The sequence below is a fragment of the Phragmites australis genome, chromosome 22 (genome assembly GCF_958298935.1).
Source record: "Phragmites australis chromosome 22, lpPhrAust1.1, whole genome shotgun sequence".
Taxonomy (NCBI): domain Eukaryota; kingdom Viridiplantae; phylum Streptophyta; class Magnoliopsida; order Poales; family Poaceae; genus Phragmites; species Phragmites australis.
Genome location: NC_084942.1, coordinates 3966760 through 3985563, shown reverse-complemented (window position 1 = coordinate 3985563; position 18804 = coordinate 3966760). Strand labels below are relative to the sequence as shown.

Below are 18804 nucleotides of genomic sequence, written 5' to 3'. Positions count from 1 at the left end.
ATAATATGAGTTTCAGCTTATAATAATCTGGACAAATAAGCTATCTATTTGTTTTAGCTCAGAACAAATAAGCTAGTTTATTATAATCCTGAACTGAAACAAACAGAGCCTAAATTGACTCGGGGCAACCTTTTCGACACAAATACATAATTTCAATGCAATACATAAAAAAGAAATTAAATCTCTCTAAGGGAAATGGGAAAATTTTCCATTCGAAGCTAGAGGTTTGCCTGATCTGAACACGAATTACATTCGCGCATCACTACACTTCTTTTTTATGAAGGAACCGACAGTAGAGTTGCTTATTATATTAAATAGAAGGAGAAGCCTGACGGGTGAGGGTGTTTGATTCCAGTGATATCCAAACATGGAACCAAACAGTAGACGCCATAAGTCAAAAGATTATTAAAACAAATATCAATCCCTCTGGTTATAAATACATGTCGTTTTGAAAAAGATTCGGTTAAACTTTTAAAACTTTGACTAATAATTACTTTCAAAATATTTTGTTTAAAAACTTTAAAATCATGTGTAGATTTGTTTTGAAAATTACTTTCATAATATCACAAATTTAATGAATTTTATAAATAGATTCTAATAGAAAAAATTATGGGCCAAACCGTGGGCTCACTTGTGGGCCGGAATTTTGTCTCGTGGGCCTCAACAGCGAGGCCCAACCGGCCCGCGTAACAATTCAGCAGTGCGGTGCCTTCTTTTCCTCGTACTCGACTCGGCCCCGCCATGGCTGTTGCTCACCGGCGGCGGCGCTCATGGCAAACACCGGGTAACTAGGGTTAGCCGGGGCAGCAAGTTAAGCTGAGGGCCTTCCATGCATGACTCGGCCATGACAAACCGCCCTCATGGCGGCGCCCTTATCCTCGACAGCCACTCTCGCGCCGGTGCTGATCCACATCCTGCGCGGCGCCTCCAACCTCGCGTCCGTCGCCGCCACCCACGCCAAGCTTCTCAAGGCCGGCGTCGCCTTCACCATCGCCTCCTGCAACCACCTCCTCGCAGCGTACTGCCGCTGCAGCGCTACGGGCGCCGCCCGCGACCTGTTTGACGGAATGCGGGAACGGGACGTCGTCTCCTGGACGACGCTCATGTCCGGGTACGCCGGCGTTGGTCGGCCCCGGGAGGCCCTGGCTCTCCTCCGCGGCATGTCCCTCGACGGCGTGCTGCCGAACGCCGTCACTTTCTCGACGGCCGCCAGCTCGTGCGCGCGCCTCGCGGATGCAGGCCTCGGCCGGCAGGTGCACGCCCGCGCGGAGGTCGCCGGATGCGCTCGCGACGCCGTTGTCGCCACCGCGCTCGTCGACATGTACGGCAAGGCCGGCGGCGTCGAGGACGCGCGCGCGGTGTTCGATGGCATGGCTGCGCCGGCGAGGAACGTGGTGTCGTGGGGCGCGATGCTGTCCGTGTACGCGCAGAACGCGCTCGGGAACGAGGCGATCCAGCTCTTCGCCGAGCTCAGAACCAAAGGCAACGGCGTGGCGCCAAACCACTTCATGCTGTCGAGCGTCATCAGTGCGTGCGCAGGCGTTGCACGTCTGGGCATCGGCAAGTGCCTCCATGGCGCAGTTTTACGGCTTGGGCAGGAAGGCAACGACGTGGTTGCCGTGGCTCTGGTTGACATGTACTCGAAATGTGGATGCTACGAGTACTCAAGAAAGGTGTTCGACAGGATCGAGCAGCCCTCAGTCATCCCCTACACCTCCATCATCGTCGCAGCAGCAAAGTATGGCCTCGGGAGGTGTGCACTTACTTTGTTCGATGAGATGATCGATCGAGGTGTGCAGCCAAACGATGTTACGCTGCTCGGGGTCATGCACGCTTGCAACCATTCTGGTCTTGTTGACACCGGTCTCCAGCTCCTCCGGTCCATGCAGAGCAAATGCGGCATTGCGCCATGTCCCAGCCACTACACATGTGCGGTTGACATGCTCGGTCGAGCAGGGCGGCTTGAGGAGGCGTTTGAGCTCACCAATGAAGTGCAGGTTGAAGGCAACGACGCCCTCATGCTGTGGAACTCCTTGCTGTCAGCGTGCCGGACGCATAAGCGCCTAGACCTAGCAACCATGGCAGGCCAGAGGGTGTCTGAGTTCAACCAGGATGTTGCTGGTGGACTGGTAGCGATGTCAAATGCATATGTCTCAGCCGGTCTGACTGACAACGCTGCTGCTGTATGGTCGAGCATGAGGCGACGCGGCATACGGAAGGATCCCGGGTGCAGCTGGATCGAGGTAAAGGATATCCCCCACGTGTTCTATGCCGGCACAATATCGTGCACGGGTGCCAGGGCAGGTGAAGTGATGATGTTGCTGGATGAATTGGAGGGTAAGATGAGGGAGAAGGGTTACAAAGGGAGACTAGGGAGTGCTAGAGTCTTTGATGCCCATGTGGATGATGGTGAGGAAGGGGAAGGTGTGATGGTTGGTGTGCATAGTGAGATATTGGCTCTAGGGTTCGGTTTGCTGGTCGTCCCAAAGGGGATGACCATCAGGGTGATGAAGAACCTGAGGATGTGCTGTGATTGCCACGAGGCATTCAAGATCATCAGTGCCATTGTTGAGAGGGAGTTTGTGGTCAGGGATCTGAATAGGTTTCACCATTTCAAGATGGGGTCATGTTCTTGCAATGATTACTGGTGAGTGATTGGAAGTGATATAATAAAGTGGTTCTGAACTTTCTGGTAGAAAGGAGAACATGAACAGATTCCTTGGTGTAGATATTCAAGTGAGTTAAAAAATTTAGGTAACAAGAGCATTGGTGATAGGTTGTAGGCCCACCAAACCTTACCCTGAGTTTGCTCTGGCTTTATTCCCTTTTTCTTGGGCAAATCTGCGTGCCTTTTTATTCCTCCTGGATCAATTCCATGCCACACCCAATTGCTTGGGCGGCCACTGGAGGCAATAGTGGTGGAGCTAGAGAGCGTCGATCGGGTCGTTGCTGCCGTTCCAGTGGAAGCTTAAGCTAATGCAAGGCTGCAATTTGTGTTTATCCATGGCAGCGGCAAGGCAATGAACAAATGCGTGAATGTAAGGAGGTGGAGGTAGCTGGCACAATCCTGGCTCTTTTCCTCTTTTACTCTCCTTATGGCCTGGCCTGATTGGTAGAGCTCCCTATCTCGTGGAATTGATTCAGAGGTGGAATGAAAAGTTTGACAAGCTGGTTGATTTCTGAGAGACATGACTGTGCTGGAATTGTCCTTTTTACTATTGCCTGTCTGACTTGATCTGTACATGGCACAATGTCTGCTGACCAAATTATATATGGTCTGTTTATGTATTTTAGGATGTTCAAATAAACTGAGACTATAGATTGTAAGATTGTAAGAACCTTACATAGGGTATAGTGATAGTTCAAATGGTAAAAAGATGGCAACAATAGTATAGATATTATAACCAAATTGTAAGACCTCATCATCTAGGTTGAGAAGATAAATGTAAGACATCATCATCTAGATTGAGAAACTGCCCTCACGAGGTCATCATGGACTTATCAAAAGATCAAACAAGGTAGTATGCAATTGAAGTTCAAAAACCAAAATGCCTACATAATGTTGGTGTCAAATTCAGTTCATAATCTGAAACGATATGCAATGCCTACAACAATTTCATCACGACATAATATACTAAACAACCTATTTTGATTATTTCCAACACTCCATCAATCTGTTTGATTCTGGCTACTACCATAGTGCGGCCTCAGTTCACCATGCTGCTTTAGGCACTAATAAGCCATTTTGTCCCCTCCTTGCGTAGCTAAAGGTTTTTCCACATCAACAAGAAGGAAAATACATTCAAAGATTAAACTGCCGAGACAGCATTTCATCTTCTTCACCTCATTCAGGGGGTGGTACAACAGATAATCCAACATCTCAGAACTGTGACCCCTTGCGCTGCAAAAACAATTGTAAGCGACAAGTTGTCGATGAAATTTATATGATTTACGAGAACTTCATTTTTTAGTTTAAGTTTAAATTGGAATAAAACAAAGGGACTGAGCGGTTCTATCTTGTTTTGGTGCTCATCACTGTCCCAAAACACACAAATTTCATTCAAAAAAGCAAATCAGCAGCCATTCGGATTTACGATACATCACACTTTTAGGTAGATGGTACAAGATTGCAAAGGATTTACTATACAATAGAGACTAATTTATGAAACAGTTCAAGCAAAATTTATGCGCCAAAAACATCAACCAGGTTGGCCTTTACAGAAAGGCATTTTACACAACAAGCTACCTGATACTATTCATAACTTGTGAAAGTACCATGCTCATAAGTATCAGGTAAAAGTACCAGGTTGCTGCTGCGTTTAGAAGTTGGTCCATTCAGATTCAGGGTCCATATTACATCAAATAAGAACTTCTAACTGGCACAATCTGAATTGCTTTGCTTGCACATCCAAACTGGCACTGCAACAACACATACAATCTGTTTTTTTACATGCACATCACAACAGCCTGAAGTTGTGCCAAACACCGTTTGTTGCTTGCTTGCCGTAGCTCTAACTGAATCAGACCATAAGAATTGTCCAGGAAAAGGGTATCTGGTGGACCGAGGGTCGACCAGGGCTAGGCAGTGGTGGCGAGCGCTGCGCTCTCCCCAACCTATGGCCTCTTGCTTGCCATAGGTTTAACAGAATGAGACCATAAGCATTGTCGAGGGAGAAGGCATCTGGTGGACCGAGGGTCGACCAAGGCTAGGCAGTGGTGGCGAGCGCTGTGCTCTCCCCCAACCTATGGCCTCGGAAGATGAGGAAGAGATGGATCCACGCAGATGGGAGCCAGATAGAGGGATACGGCACAAGGTGGGAGCCAGAGCGTCGTCATAACAAGGTGTTAGCATGCAGTCATGCGGTGACCATGTCCCGTGGTTCTCCTCGTTTGTAGCTTATGCAGTTAGCTCATGTACTTGTACATGTATCTGTAACACTGATCAACACAAGGCGTGGTTGCAAGCATTCTCATGCTTACATGGTATCAGCCATCTCCCGATCCTAAACTTCCACTGCTCTTCCCAACGCCGCCATGAGCTCTTCTTCCTCCTCCTCCTCCTCCTCGTCGGACTCGGAAGTCGACTCCGGCCTGCATCTTCCCAACACCACCCAACTCCACTCTGATCCCGCTCCTCCGACGGTGGTCCAGTCCATCAACATCCAGTCCAGGGTCCCCATCGTCTTGGACCTCAACGACGACAACTACACGGCCTGGGCACGTGCGTTCTCCGCCGTGTTTGGCCAGTATGGCCTGGGGGACCACGTCAATGGCTCCCCACCCAAGGGCGACTCCGACTGGGTGCAAAACGATTGCGCCATTGTCTCTTGGCTCTACAACCGCGTCGCCCCCAACCTCCTCAGCGTCGTCTCCGACGACGAGGACTCTACTTTCTCTCTGTGGCGCGGCATTTGCAATCTGTTTCGCGACAACAGGTCAACACGTGCTGTCTACCTCAACGCCGAGTTTCGCCGCTTCTTCCAGGGCGATCTGTCCGTGCTCGCCTACTGCACTCGGATGAAGTCCATGGCCGATCGCCTGGCCAATCTGGGCGCCCCTGTCACCGAGCCCGATCTCGTCCTCAACATCATCCGGGGTCTCAGCCCCAGCTTGCACCAAGCCGTTCCCCATATCACAATGCGCAAGCGCCTCCCCTCCTTCCTCAAGACGCGCTCCATGCTCCAACTTGAGGAACATCGGATCGGCGAATCCGCCAAGTTGCAGGCTGCCGCGGTGCTCCTCGCCCAAGCCCGGTCCGTCCACCTGCCGTCGCAGCCGCCGCAAGGCCCCACGGGCGGTTCTTCTTCAAGCACCAACCACCGCCCGCCCGTGCCATCCTCGTCGGCCTCCTCGTTCAACAACAACAAGAAGAAGAAGCCGTCCAGCACGGCTTCCTCCACATCTTCTGCACCGCCAGCAGGCTTCCAGCTCGGTGTCAACCCATGGACTGGCCTGGTACACGCCTGGCTGTTCCCACCGCCACGCGACAACGCCGGCATCCTCGGCCAGCGCCCCGCCGGTGCGCCTCCGCAGGCCCACGTCGCCACCAGTGCCCAGGGCGATTCGTCGGCGAACGTTGACCCTCAGCTGCTTGCTGCGCTGACGGATCTCTCCCTCCACAACTCCGGCGGCAATTGGTACCTCGACACGAGCGCCTCGTCTCACATGGCTTCCGGCTCTGGTAACATCTCCTCCATCCACCCTCACTCCTCTTCCACCAACATCATGGTCAGCAACGGATCTCTGTTACCGATCACACATGTTGGCTCTTCCAACACAAGGCTGGGTATGGTGCCTGACCAGTGATAGAATTGAGATCGATCGGCCATGCATGTTGGCTGCTCTCTGAAGTAAACACCTGAAATAATAAAAATGAGTGTTGGATATGTGTCGAATAATTGTACAGAGTTGGTTACATATAGGATTTAGAGTTGTATTAGCGGTATTTGGCAGAATTCTAGTAGGACTCTAGTGGAATCATAGTAGGATTGCTGTAATCAGACCTCCTCATAAATATGAGAGGAGGGCTGCTGTTTGTAACCATGACGGTATAGTGACAGGTTCGCAGGAGGCAGCAAGTCTGCGGGAACCCCGGGAAGTGACCGATGTTGCTAGTTGGGGAGGAGCATCCGTAGTCATGCCCTGAGGATGTAGGCTTCGGCTGAACCTCGTTAACAAACATCATAGCTTTGGTGTCATCTGTGATCGTGTGCATCATCTCGGTAGATCCATCCGTTGCTTCCGCTAATAGCTAATTTCCTAACAAGTGGTACTAGAGCCATGGTTGAATTGGATCTAGAGACGTTGCATGGAAGATCACGTAGAGGTGCGAGGATTATGCATCTACAGGGCATCGTACAACACGCGGGTAGTGCGAGAGGGGCACAACATAAGGTGGAGCATGACGGCGGCCTGTGCGCACGGGCGGTGCGTGTAACGGCTACTGCAGGTCAATGCAGACGTACGGGTAGTGCAACGTGGATGGCAGTGCGGAGGCGTCGTGGACACGCAGTGTGCACAGGCGTGTACAGAAGCGTTGGCGACGGATAGGATTTCTAACCAGATTCTGTCGTTGAGGGCCGCGCGAATGCCATCGAGGAGTCATGCATGCACGACGTGAGGTGTTTGCATTGGTGGTTGATTCGTTGTGCTCGGTAGGTACCCAACGATGTGGGGCGTGCCGGAGGGCAGGAGTTTGTGGCGACAGAAGAATGCGGTGGAATCTAGTTCATACTTGACATGCGATGGAGTTCTGTTCGGTCACGGTTTCTATTCGGCTCGTGCGAGAGGCACATGGAGGTTCGGTCCTGAGCGGGCAGGTAGCGAGCGGTATTGGATACCATGGCAGATGTGTGGTACGCTATCCGAGTTTTGACCGGTTCCGCAAGGCTAAATTCACGTCCAAGGCTGATAGATGCATGCGATTGGTGCACTGTATGTGCCTTGTGCGTGAGTTGCTATGGTATGGAGGTGCATGCATGCATGCATGAGGTCGAATAAAAAAAAGGAGGCATGCATGGCTGTTTTCATGGCTCACGTATGTTAACGTTCGGTCAGGTGCTCTCGGCGGCATGAAAAAAAAGAAAGGCACGTGGGGCACTGCGGTGTCTAGCCTAGGAGTTGGTTCGGTGCATAGCTGTCTGAGGGGCTGGTTTTCTAGGCTGGATCGGACGGGTAGCTAGGTGGGTGCGTCACGACAGCACATGCATCGATCATGAGAACTGCAAGCGAGTACTCGGCTGGTGTGGACGGGAACGGCTCTTGCATGGAGATTCTCAACAGGAGATGTGGCCAGGTGTGGTTTCATGTAGGGTGATGTGAAGGTGTTTGGCCAGTGACCAAATCGACGCACGTGGACCGGTGGGTTCCTGCAAGGGAATTTCGACAACGACAGACGGGTTCAGTGAAGGACTCGGGCAGACCATTCGTGGTGAAGGTGAATAGTTTGGTATTCGGCGATGTGAGACCGAAGTTTCGGTTAGGCGTTGGATGGATTGGCGTACAAGTGGCAAGATGTGTCACGCGGGCAAGTGCACAAGGTACGCATGTGCTGGAGTGCGACAGGAGGTCCCATATGCTGATGAATATTGCAACAGGCGAAGGAGAAGAGACAGTCGACCGGTTGGCCAGACCTCAGGCCAGTGTTGCGATGCTCGGTTATGAGCATAGGATGTCGATTGGTCGTGATGCGCATGATGACTGATGAGAGTTCGACAGTGGTAGCCGGACAGTTTGCGGGTACATGGCAGACAGTCCAGTGAAACTTGGTGGACAGTTCACTTGGAAGGTGAACATACCGTGGTGCAGGGTGGACAGGCTGGTGGCAACAGGCCAGTCATATCGAGGCGGCAGAGACGATGAGACTGGCGACAACGACATAGGAGCGTGAGGGTTAGTGGTGGTTATTCTCTGTGGCGTGGCAACACGTGGCGCGAGCTTAAGATGCAGGTTTGCATTGGAGAGGGCTTATGCTCTTCCAAATCAGTAAGGGTGCGGATCTATTCAAATTGTGACCACGAGATTTCTGAAGTGTGGATCGATGGGCGTGAAGAAGCTTTAAGAGCTGAATTGGAAGGAAGAAGAGATTATGGAGATCTTTACTTGTAACTGGAGTAATCTGGTTGGTCTGGGACTGCAGGAGGCTACGGTGTAAGACGTCGGAGAATCGTAACCTAAACAGTCATGTGAAAGAGTAATGCTTGTGTGGCAATTTCTATGCGTGACTCGGAAAGCAACCGTGAAGTTCTCAGTATCAAGAAGCAGTCAATTGTGAGCATGGATGTTGGATTCAGTTGGTTTTTCCATGTGATACCCAACATGGAGCGGTTTTCTTCATTAAATCTGGTGATTCTGGTTGTATCTACTTATGTGACGATGTGGGCTACCGTGTTGTTGGAGTAAGGTACTATCAAAATCAAGATCTATATTGAAGTTGTGTGCTTCGGGGAGTGAGACATGTGTCAAAACTAAGGAGGAATCTGATTTCGTTCAAAGAGGTTGTTTTGATAGAAGAGAAAGGTGCTCAGTTGCAGGTGGAGTCATGATGTCTGAAGTTGTAGAGATAGCAGTGTCTCTGGAAGACAGTGAGTCTGAGTAAAACTCATCAGGTAGCTCTTGTTGAGCGACAAATGCGACAACTCAAGTCCGGTGTACATGGAGGTTCGTGCATGACGGCTTCAAGGTGGCAAATTATTCGTCAAGGTGGAGTTTGTTGGATATGTGTCACATAATTGTACGGAGTTAGTTACGTATAGAATTTGAAATTGTATTAGCGGTATATGGTGGAATCCTAATAGGATTGCTGTAACCAGATCTCCTCATAAATATGAGAGGAGGGCCGTTGTTTGTAACCATGACGGCATAGCGCCAGGTTCGCAGGGGGCACCAAGTCTGCGTGAACCCCAGGAAGTGACCGGTGTTGCTAGTTGGGGAGGAGCGCCCGTAGTCATGTCCTGGAGATATAGGCTTCGGCTGAACCTCATTAACAAACGTCGTGCCTCTGGTGTCGTCTGTGATCGTGTGTATCATCTCGTTAGATCCATCCGTTGCTTCCGCTGATGGCTAATTTCCATAAATAATATGATCATTTAACATGCTTAAAAAGCAGGAACCGTACATTCTTGAAGTAAATGAAAAACACACATGCTGGATTTAAGAAACATTTCAAAAGAGAAAAAATTGAGCGAGACCATAAACTACACAAGCCGGTAGCATCTTCCAGAAAAAACCAAGACAAAATTAAAAAAAAACCTTTAATTAGACAAAATTAGACTTTGTGCTTGTGATTACAAAATTCTTGGGAGAAATGTCAGGTGCACCTCTCCTTGTTTAATCGAGCGCTCGTGGAGCTTGGAAGAGGTCCAGGAGCACTAAAGTTTCAGTTTTGCTCAGCATCTTGAAGAACATACTGCATTTGGTACCATCCTGTCATATTATAGCAAATTAGCAATCACAACATATTACATGACATCACTTATACTACAGAAACAAAGCATCAGATGATAGGACAAAGCTAAAGATGGCACAGATCTCAAATTTATCTCATACCAATCACACGTAGACCTCATGGATCAGCAATGTATTTCTTTCCTAACGGAGTTGCCATAGGACTGAACGCTACAACCAGCGTGGTCCACGTCAAAAACAATTTTTGTTCAAGATAAACTCTTGCTTGGTAATGAGTAATGACTGTCAATACACACAACTAACATGCACATTAAAGCAAATACAACTAGTTACACAACAAAAGCAGCTCATAGTCTTATAGCTACAACAAAGCAGGCTTCAGACAAAAACTACTGCTGCTGCCTGGTGTTTCTTGGCAGCAGCATAACTCTGCAAGACTAACAAAATACTAATCATTGTATATAAGAGCTTGAACTAACTTGTTCAACAATTCGCTCTTCACCCAACCATGAATCGTCTACAGCCTACAACTGGGCTGGAAGGATCTCATTCCACGTATCTGGCACTGAAACAGAATAGAGATCGAGAGAGATATGATGTTTAGGCTAATTGCCGCACGGTTGGAGACCTGGGCGTGCTCTTTATATATACGGCCAGCAGGTGCCGTGATGTACAAGGGAAATCAACCAAATATGGTTGAGATTACAACAGCCGGGATACAATTCCATATATACCCGGTGAATACCAAATACAAGAAGAAACTTCTATACAAGAGAGATTTTATCTCTAATACCCGCCCGCGGTCCTTGCGTGGATTCAGGAGGAGACCGAACGCATAGATTGGACTTGAAATCTAAAAACAGTTGTGTAGGCAAGCCTTTTGTCATGATGTCGGCAAACTAATGAGAAGAAGGCACATGAAGCACTCGAACTTCACCAAGAGACACCTTTTCCCGAACGAAGTGAATGTCGATCTCGATGTGCTTGGTGCGATGATGCTGGATTGGGTTTGCGGACATGTAGACAGTGCTGATGTTGTCACAATACACAATTGTTGCCGTTGCAAGAGGTTGGTGGAGCTCCTGCAGAAGTTGTCGTAACCAACAGCATTCCGCGACAGCATGAGCAACAGCACGGTATTCAGCCTCAGTGCTAGATCATGACACAGTCGTTTGACGCTTAGAGGACCAAGAAACCAAGTTGTCACCAAGATAGATGCAGTAGCCCGAAGTGGAGCGTCTGGAATCTGGGCATCCGGCCCAGTCAGCATCAGAATATGCCGTTAGCGTCGAGGGAGAGGAAGAACCGATGAAAAGCCCCAGGTCAAGAGATCCTTTGACGTATCGAAGTATTCTCTTGATCAAGGCAAGGTGGGGCTCTCGCGGATCATGCATGAACAAACACACTTGTTGGACTGCATATGCCAAGTCGGGGCGTGTGAGCGTAAGGTACTGGAGAGCCCCAGCAAGGCTCCTGTACTCAGTAGGATCAGTAACTGGAGCACCGTCTGTGGCGGATAGCTTGGCCCGAGTGTCAACAGGTGTCGCTGTAGAGTGACACTCGGCCATGCCGGCACGATGAAGAAGATCAACGGCGTAGTGACATTGAGACAAAAATAGCCCGTGTGATGTCCGAGAAACAGAAATGCCGAGGAAGTGGTGCAACTCGCCGAGATCCGTCATGGAGAACTCCGAGTGAAGGCGCGCAATGATGCGCCTAAGGAGTTGTGGGGTAGAAGCCGTGAGGATGATGTCGTCGACGTAGAGAAGAAGGTATGCAAGATCAGCTCCATCCTTTAATATGAACAGAGAAGTGTCACAGACCGAAGCGATGAATCCCATGGTGCGTATGTGAGTAGGAAACCTTTGGTACCATGTGCGAGGTGCTTGCTTCAAGCCATATAAGGACCTGTGTAGACGACAGACATGCTCCGGATGTGAGGGGTCGACGAAGCCAGACGGTTGCTGGCAATATACTATCTCATCAAGAGTACCATGCAGAAAAGCATTTTTGACGTCCAGTTGATGAATAGGCCAACATCTGGAGGCGGCGAGGCTGAGGACGACGCGGATCGTGGAGGTTTTCACGACGGGGCTGAACGTCTCTTCAAAATCGAGGCCGGGTTGCTGAGAAAATCCACGAACAACCCACCTTGCTTTGTGACGAGCAAGGGAGCCATCTGAGTGAAACTTGTGCTTGTATATCCACTTGCCAGAGACAACATTGGCACCTGGTGGTTTCGGGACGAGAGACCAAGTACCATTGTCGATGAGTGCACGATACTCCTCCATCATAGCATTACGCCAGTTGGGATCCGTAAGTGCGCTTCGGTAGTTGGAAGGAAGCGGAGACATAGCCAGTGTTGCGGTAGCAGATAAGTTGAGGCGGTGGACCGGCTTCACAATGCCAGCAGCTGCTCGGGTGACCATTGGATGAGGTCCTGGCACAGGGCGAGCAGTGGGCTGGGCCTGTGGAAGAGGTTGCATGAGTGCTGGAACATGCACCGGTACAGACGAGGAGGCCGAGACGTCGGGTGATGCCACGAGCGGTGTGGAGACATCGGCATCAGGAGCTGGCTGGTGATGCACCGGCCGAGGACGCCGAGCGTAGACAGCCTGGCAAGCTTGCGCAGGGGCTGCTGCCGCAGTCGCATTGGTCGATGGAGCAGTTAGCGCTGCGGCCAACTCACCGCTTGATCTGGTGGCCACCGGTGGAGCCACAGATGCAGCACCGTGGGCAGTCGGTGGAGCAGGGGGCATTGCAGCCAGCGCACCGCTTGACGTGGAGGCCACCGGTGTTGCCACAAATGCACCAGAGAGGGCTGCAGTGCCGTGAGCATCAAGCGAGTCGGCCAGACCGACCGAAGCAGTGGCGCCACGCAGCACGGGACGTGTGCTTGACGTTGACGGCAAGAAGAAACCTGCATTGTCCTCGGACACTAGAAAATCCAGTGAGTTAGAAATAGAAGCTGGGTTGGAAGAAGGTGGTCCGGTGAAGGGAAACACCGTTTCATCGAAGATCACGTGGCGAGAGATGTAAATGCGTCCCGTGACGGGATCGAGACATCGATATCCCTTATGTGAAGTGGGGTACCCGAGAAAGACACAAGCCACGGATCGAGGCGAGAGTTTGTGTTTTACGGTGGCTGAAATGTTAGGATAGCAAAGGCATCCAAACACGCGAAGATGGTCAAGGTTGGGAATTTGGTTATGGAGTTTGTGGTAGGGGGTAGAATTTTGGATGGAAGAGGATGGTCGCCTATTTAGCAGATAAGTGGCAGTGGCAAGGGCTTCAGCCCAGTAGGATGCTGGCATGGAAGCATGGAACAGGAGCGTGCACATGGTGTTGTTGATGGTGCGAATCGCCCGTTCAGCTTTGCCATTTTGCTGTGACGTATAAGGGCAAGAGAACCGGACATGAATTCCGTGATCGGCAAGGAAAGTCATTGTGTTGGAATTGATGAATTCTATGCCATTATCTACTTGAATGGAACGAAGGGATGAGCGAAATTGAGTAGCGATATATGCGTGGAATCGAACTATATGGGCATGTACTTCTGATTTTTGTCTGAGTGGAAAGGTCCAAAAGAAATGGGAGAAATCATCAATAATGACCAGATAGTATTTGAAACTAGAGTTGCTCAGTAATGGAGATGTCCATACATCGCAATGTACTAACTGGAACGGTTCTGTTGTGGTCGAATTAGAGGAACCAAAGGGTAGACGTATGTGCTTGCCAAGTTGACAGGCATGGCAAGTGGTACGATATGTTTTATTACACGAGATAATAGACGACTTTTGAAGAACAGCAAGGGCATCACGACCAGGATGATCGAGACGCTGGTGCCAGACACGAGCGGTAGCAGAAAGGGCGATTGGAGTGGTTGAAGGTGATGATGTATTCGGCAGGAAGGTGTACAAGTTGCCATGACTATTGGAGCGTAGAGTCACGCGCCGGGTCTTGAGGTCCTTGATGGAAAAACCAAAAGGATCAAACTCGATAGAACAATCACTATCTCGTGTAAGTGACGAACGGATATGAGGTTCTTAATCAAAGAAGGCACAAAAAGAACATTGTTGAGATGAAAAGTGGACGTAGGTGTGTAAAGCGAAGCGTCACCGTGGACAAAAGCACGAGTAGTTGCGCCATTGCCAATGGTGACGAGAGAGGGAGATGATGAAATGGAGAGAGGATGGAGTTTACCATCATCGGATGTCATGTGCGTAGAAGCACCTGAGTCCAGGATCCACCCTTCATGTCCCTGAGTGGACAAATTATTCATTGCTGCTATGAGGGCGGCTTGATCCCATGCAGGACTGGCTGTCGAAGCAGACGATGTAGTCGGTGGAGCGGTCATTGTGAACGCCTGAGTTGGAGGAGGGGTAGGAGGCCCGGAGCCGAGGATTCCAGCTTGCGGTGCGCCCGACGAGAAGCAGACCTATGGCCCAGTCGGGGTTGGTGTAGACGACGGGGTTTGCTGTCGAGGAGGACCGCCGTAGCTAATCTTTCCTTTCTTGTTCTTCTTCTTTCCTGAGCCGTGGCCACCTGCATGGGGCGCCTGAGTGGAGCCGCAGGAAGTCGAAGAGCAGCGCTGATTGCGCTGAAAGTTTGCGAGGAGAGCAGTGGCGGAGGCGATGCGAGACTCGCTGTCCATGCGCATCTCTTTCATAATGAGCTGTGACAGCATGTTGGTGAATGATGGAAGCTGCCATGGAGAAACACAGGCTGAGGCCGCGCAGAGTGTTGATGACGAGAGTGGAGTCACTGACAGGATGGCCGACGTCGCGGACGGCATCGGCCACGCTTTTCATCTTCTGGAAGTAGTCCGCGATGGGCATTGTACCATGCATCAAGGAGTGAAACTCGCTGTTGAGGTAGATAGCGCGAGCCTCTTTGTTGTCGCGGAACTGAGACTCCAGCTGCGTCCACAGGTCGTAGGCGGATTGGTTTGGCTGCATGACGAAGGCGAGGAGGTCGGTGGAGACGGAGCCGTACAGCCAAGACTTGTATGTGTAGTCGTCCTGCACCCAGTTCGGGTCGCCCAGCGTCAGTGTAGCCTGCTGAACGTGTGGAAGAAGGTTGAACTTGCCACAGAGCGCGAGGAAGAAGGTGCTCCACATGGTGTAGTTCGATTCCTGCAGGTTGAGGACAACGGGGAGGCGGACAGCAGCAGTGTGCGCTGAAGGGGGCATCGCCGGGGCGACGCTGGTGTTCAGAGCACCATCAGCGGTGGAACCCATCGGCCAGGAAGGGAGAGTAGCGGAAGGTGGATTGGATCGATTAAAATCCTGATACCATGAAACAGAATAGAGATCGAGAGAGATATGATGTTTAGGCTAATTGCCGCACGGTTGGAGACCTGGGCGTGCTCTTTATATATACGGCCAGCAGGTGCCGTGATGTACAAGGAAAATCAACCAAATATGGTTGAGATTACAACAGCCGGGATACAATTCCATATATACCCGGTGAATACCAAATACAAGAAGAAACTTCTATACAAGGGAGATTTTATCTCTAATAGGCACCCTAGGAAGACACCAGTGCAAGCAATCTTGAACCCCTTGCTTTAATGCTATACTATGAGATATGACCTTCGTCACTTAGACGCGATAGCGCGGTGAAATTAAAATTTTGCTAAAATTTCACAAATTTTGGGAATTTCAGAGGGGAATAAAATATCTAATTTCAGATTTTTCTTTCATTGACATACGTGACCCACAGAGTAGAGGATGAAAAATTGCCGAAATTTTGGCGAAATATCACGAATTTCGGTCTTTTCACTGGTGAACGAAAAAAAAATGTAAAGCAAAATTGAAATCCCGATGGTGACATCCAGTAGCTTGATTCTGGTTTCCTTCACTACACCCTCAGCATCAGCGTCTTCAGAATGATTCTGGTGAATGCCACTTCCCTTGGCCAAAGGATTTGTGTTGTCACAGTGCCCGTCAGTGTTCCAATCTCCATTAAAACAGTGCCGAGGCGATATTAATCTACATAACATCTTCGGTTGGAGGTGGTGAGGAAGTTATGCCTCCAGCCACTTAACGACATTGTGGATGGTCAATTTTTTGGCCTTCCAGATGACAGCAATGTTGTCATTGTTTGGTGCTCCACCAAGATAGATCTCCCACTTGTTTGCCCTTAGCTTCCTTCGGTTCCAGTGGTGGGCAGTGTTAAGAACCAGAATATGGAACCTGTGAAGGTTATTCTCCACAAAAGCAGGTGGACGGTACATAGCATAACTTGTTCTCGGGTCTGATGGATTCAGAGGCTCCAAATCGCAAAATGTTGATGACCAACGGTATAAAATGGTTGTATTAGTGCTCGGGGATCGATCGGCCCAACCATCTGGTCTTTTTCAACTGGTGCTCACATAAAGCCATATTTCGCGCCGACATCTTCCACATCTGACCTCTGCTTTCCACCAGTGACCATGCACATCTTTGATTGAAACATTTGCCTCCCTAAAGAATCGCCCACATAAGCAATGGTTTTATCCTGCATTCTAAAATATGTCTAAATTAGTATTTACCTATTGACTCAAAGATACATTATCATGTCAAAGAGTGCAGTTTATGCCATCTCCAAATTCATCTTGGATTGGCTATGGCCATATACCTCCTCGAGAACTGAGAGGCCTCAAACTCTGGCATCTCACAAGCTTCAGGCTGCCATCTAAATTTTTCATACACAAAATCTGTGTGCTACGTTAGAGCAACTCTCTGAAAGTCATTGTTTATAGCCAAAACCAGAGTATAGTGGTACGCGGTTGTCAGAAACCTAATTTTCATTTTTGTAGTTACATTCTGTAAGAAAGATGAAGCAAAATAAATATCAGAGAGAAGTATAGACCCTAACGTATGTACAAGAAGACTGAACAGAAAACAATCTTCTGAGACTAATGTACACAAACAATAGGAAGAGAATGCTAATGAAAAAAAAAACAAGTATATTTGCATCCTCATAGAAGAATTAAATTCACGCTTCCTCCTGCAGTCATATAAGATGAGTAATTACCTTTCTTCTCAAAAGGAGGTACTTCGTTTTCATCTGCAACATCAACAGAATAACCTATCATAGATAATGGTGATGGCACACCAGGAACTTGTTTTTCTACTTTAACTACTGAATTATTTTTTTTGAGAGAATACTTTAACTATTGATTGAGCCGCTGGGTCTGCACTTGGGAAGTCCTCATCTGAGGATGTATGCTGATCTACAAACTTTGAGTTAGCTACAGAAGTTTGAAAGAAAATGAGAAAAGAGATAGATGTGATACAAAAGAAATTTAAGAGAAAATATTTCTGTGCTTAAGATTACGTGGATGAGTCAAAAACCAATGAATCGGGTTGGAGGATTTCAGAACTGTAGTATGTGCCTTTCTCCCATTTCCAAAGAAACATCATGAAGAAAACAATAATGAGAACTTTTTTAGAGAAAATTCCTTGTATGCCATTGGAACTTAAACTTTTGCTTTACGTGATATCCAAAATTTACGCTTTCTCTTCTTTGCCACTAGATTAAATATGCCATCTCTTCTATGCCATTTCCTCCCTTCTATGACATCTAAAATATGCCACTCCCTCCCTTCTATGTCATCCAAAATATGTCACTCCCCCCCTCCTTCTATGCCACTCCAGTGGCAGAGTGGTAGAGAAGGAATGACATATTTGATCCAGTAGCACAGAAGGGAAGCGTAAATTTTGAATGGCATATAAGGCAAAAGTTTGAATTCCAATAGCATACAATGAATTCTCTCAAGTTTAAGCTGCTTGCACCGCAGTCCATTTATACTTCCAAACCTCAACCCTTTATTGGCATTCTGTAACAAATAACTTCTCTACAAAATCGGCGTGTGCTTAGTTGAAATTTTTGAATCCAATATACAAGTATAAAATTTGCTAAAAGTACAATATAAATATATTAAAAATTCACAAGTAAAAATAAGTCATGATTTGACTATAACAGTGCTGAAAATTTCATATTACTTTAAGAAATTACAGCTAATTAGGTGACATTATCTGAACCACTACCAACTAAGGGTGTAACAAATTAAACATCTAAAACGTTTCTGTAAAACCTTATTTTGACAGCAAAATACAACATTAGTAGGTAGTAGTAGATACTAGCACATAGCATTGCATAATGAGAAAAAGAATGAGCCAACGATTATCCTAAAGAAACTTAGAAGGATATACGGAGATTAGCAAACGCCTTGAACTTATGAAATTTCAGATAATAATTGAAAACAACATAGAGTATACCCAAGAATACTAAATCATTTATCAGAATACCAGCCAATCCCTTCTAGTTCCAGGGGTTCTTCTTGTCTTCTTGAGTTTGTGGTCGAAACTTTACGGAGAGAAGTAAAATGAAGAACCGATCCCTGATGAACTTTCCAAATTTTGGATGTGCTCGACACCGGGAACCCCCTAGCTCTGCCCCTGGCAGAGGCAAACCTAGCTGTAGAGATAGAGAATTAGTGAAACCATTGTTTGAATAAGGCCATCTCCAACGGGATCGGTATCCCCATGTGGCATCACTGTTCAGCACGATTTGTCGTTCGCCAGCAACCACATTGTCCTCCAACAGACCCTGTATCTAGTGCTACAGTGTTGCGGCCGCGACACTGTAGTAGCTGGTTGGAGGAATTTGTTGATGCTTTGAGGAGTCTGTATCACTGTTTCCTGAGTATGCATGTGGGTCCGAGGGAGAGGAGAGTAATGGAAGGTAGGAAATAGGAAAGCTGTTGGAGATGAAAAAATAGGGTATGCTGTAATAGTGTTATAAAGGATAAATTTTTAGAGTATCTGTTGAAGATGACCTAAAAATCCATAGTTGAGTGGTAATAAAATTAGAACGGACCAATCAGATTTAAATGAAAGAATGAACAAG

At 48.3% G+C, this 18804-nt stretch overlaps 1 protein-coding gene and 1 pseudogene across 1 annotated transcript; one reads left to right on the top strand and one right to left on the bottom strand.

Annotated features, from left to right (window-relative positions):
• The first annotated feature begins 713 nt into the window (after positions 1-713).
• Positions 714-3367, top strand: LOC133905521 (pentatricopeptide repeat-containing protein At4g15720). The gene has a single exon (XM_062347332.1). The coding sequence runs from the start codon at positions 861-863 to the stop codon at positions 2649-2651; it is 1791 nt and encodes a 596-aa protein (XP_062203316.1). The 5' UTR covers positions 714-860; the 3' UTR covers positions 2652-3367.
• Positions 3368-14405: 11038 nt separating this feature from the next.
• On the bottom strand, positions 14406-18608 carry LOC133905412 (uncharacterized; annotated as a pseudogene).
• Positions 18609-18804: the final 196 nt, after the last annotated feature.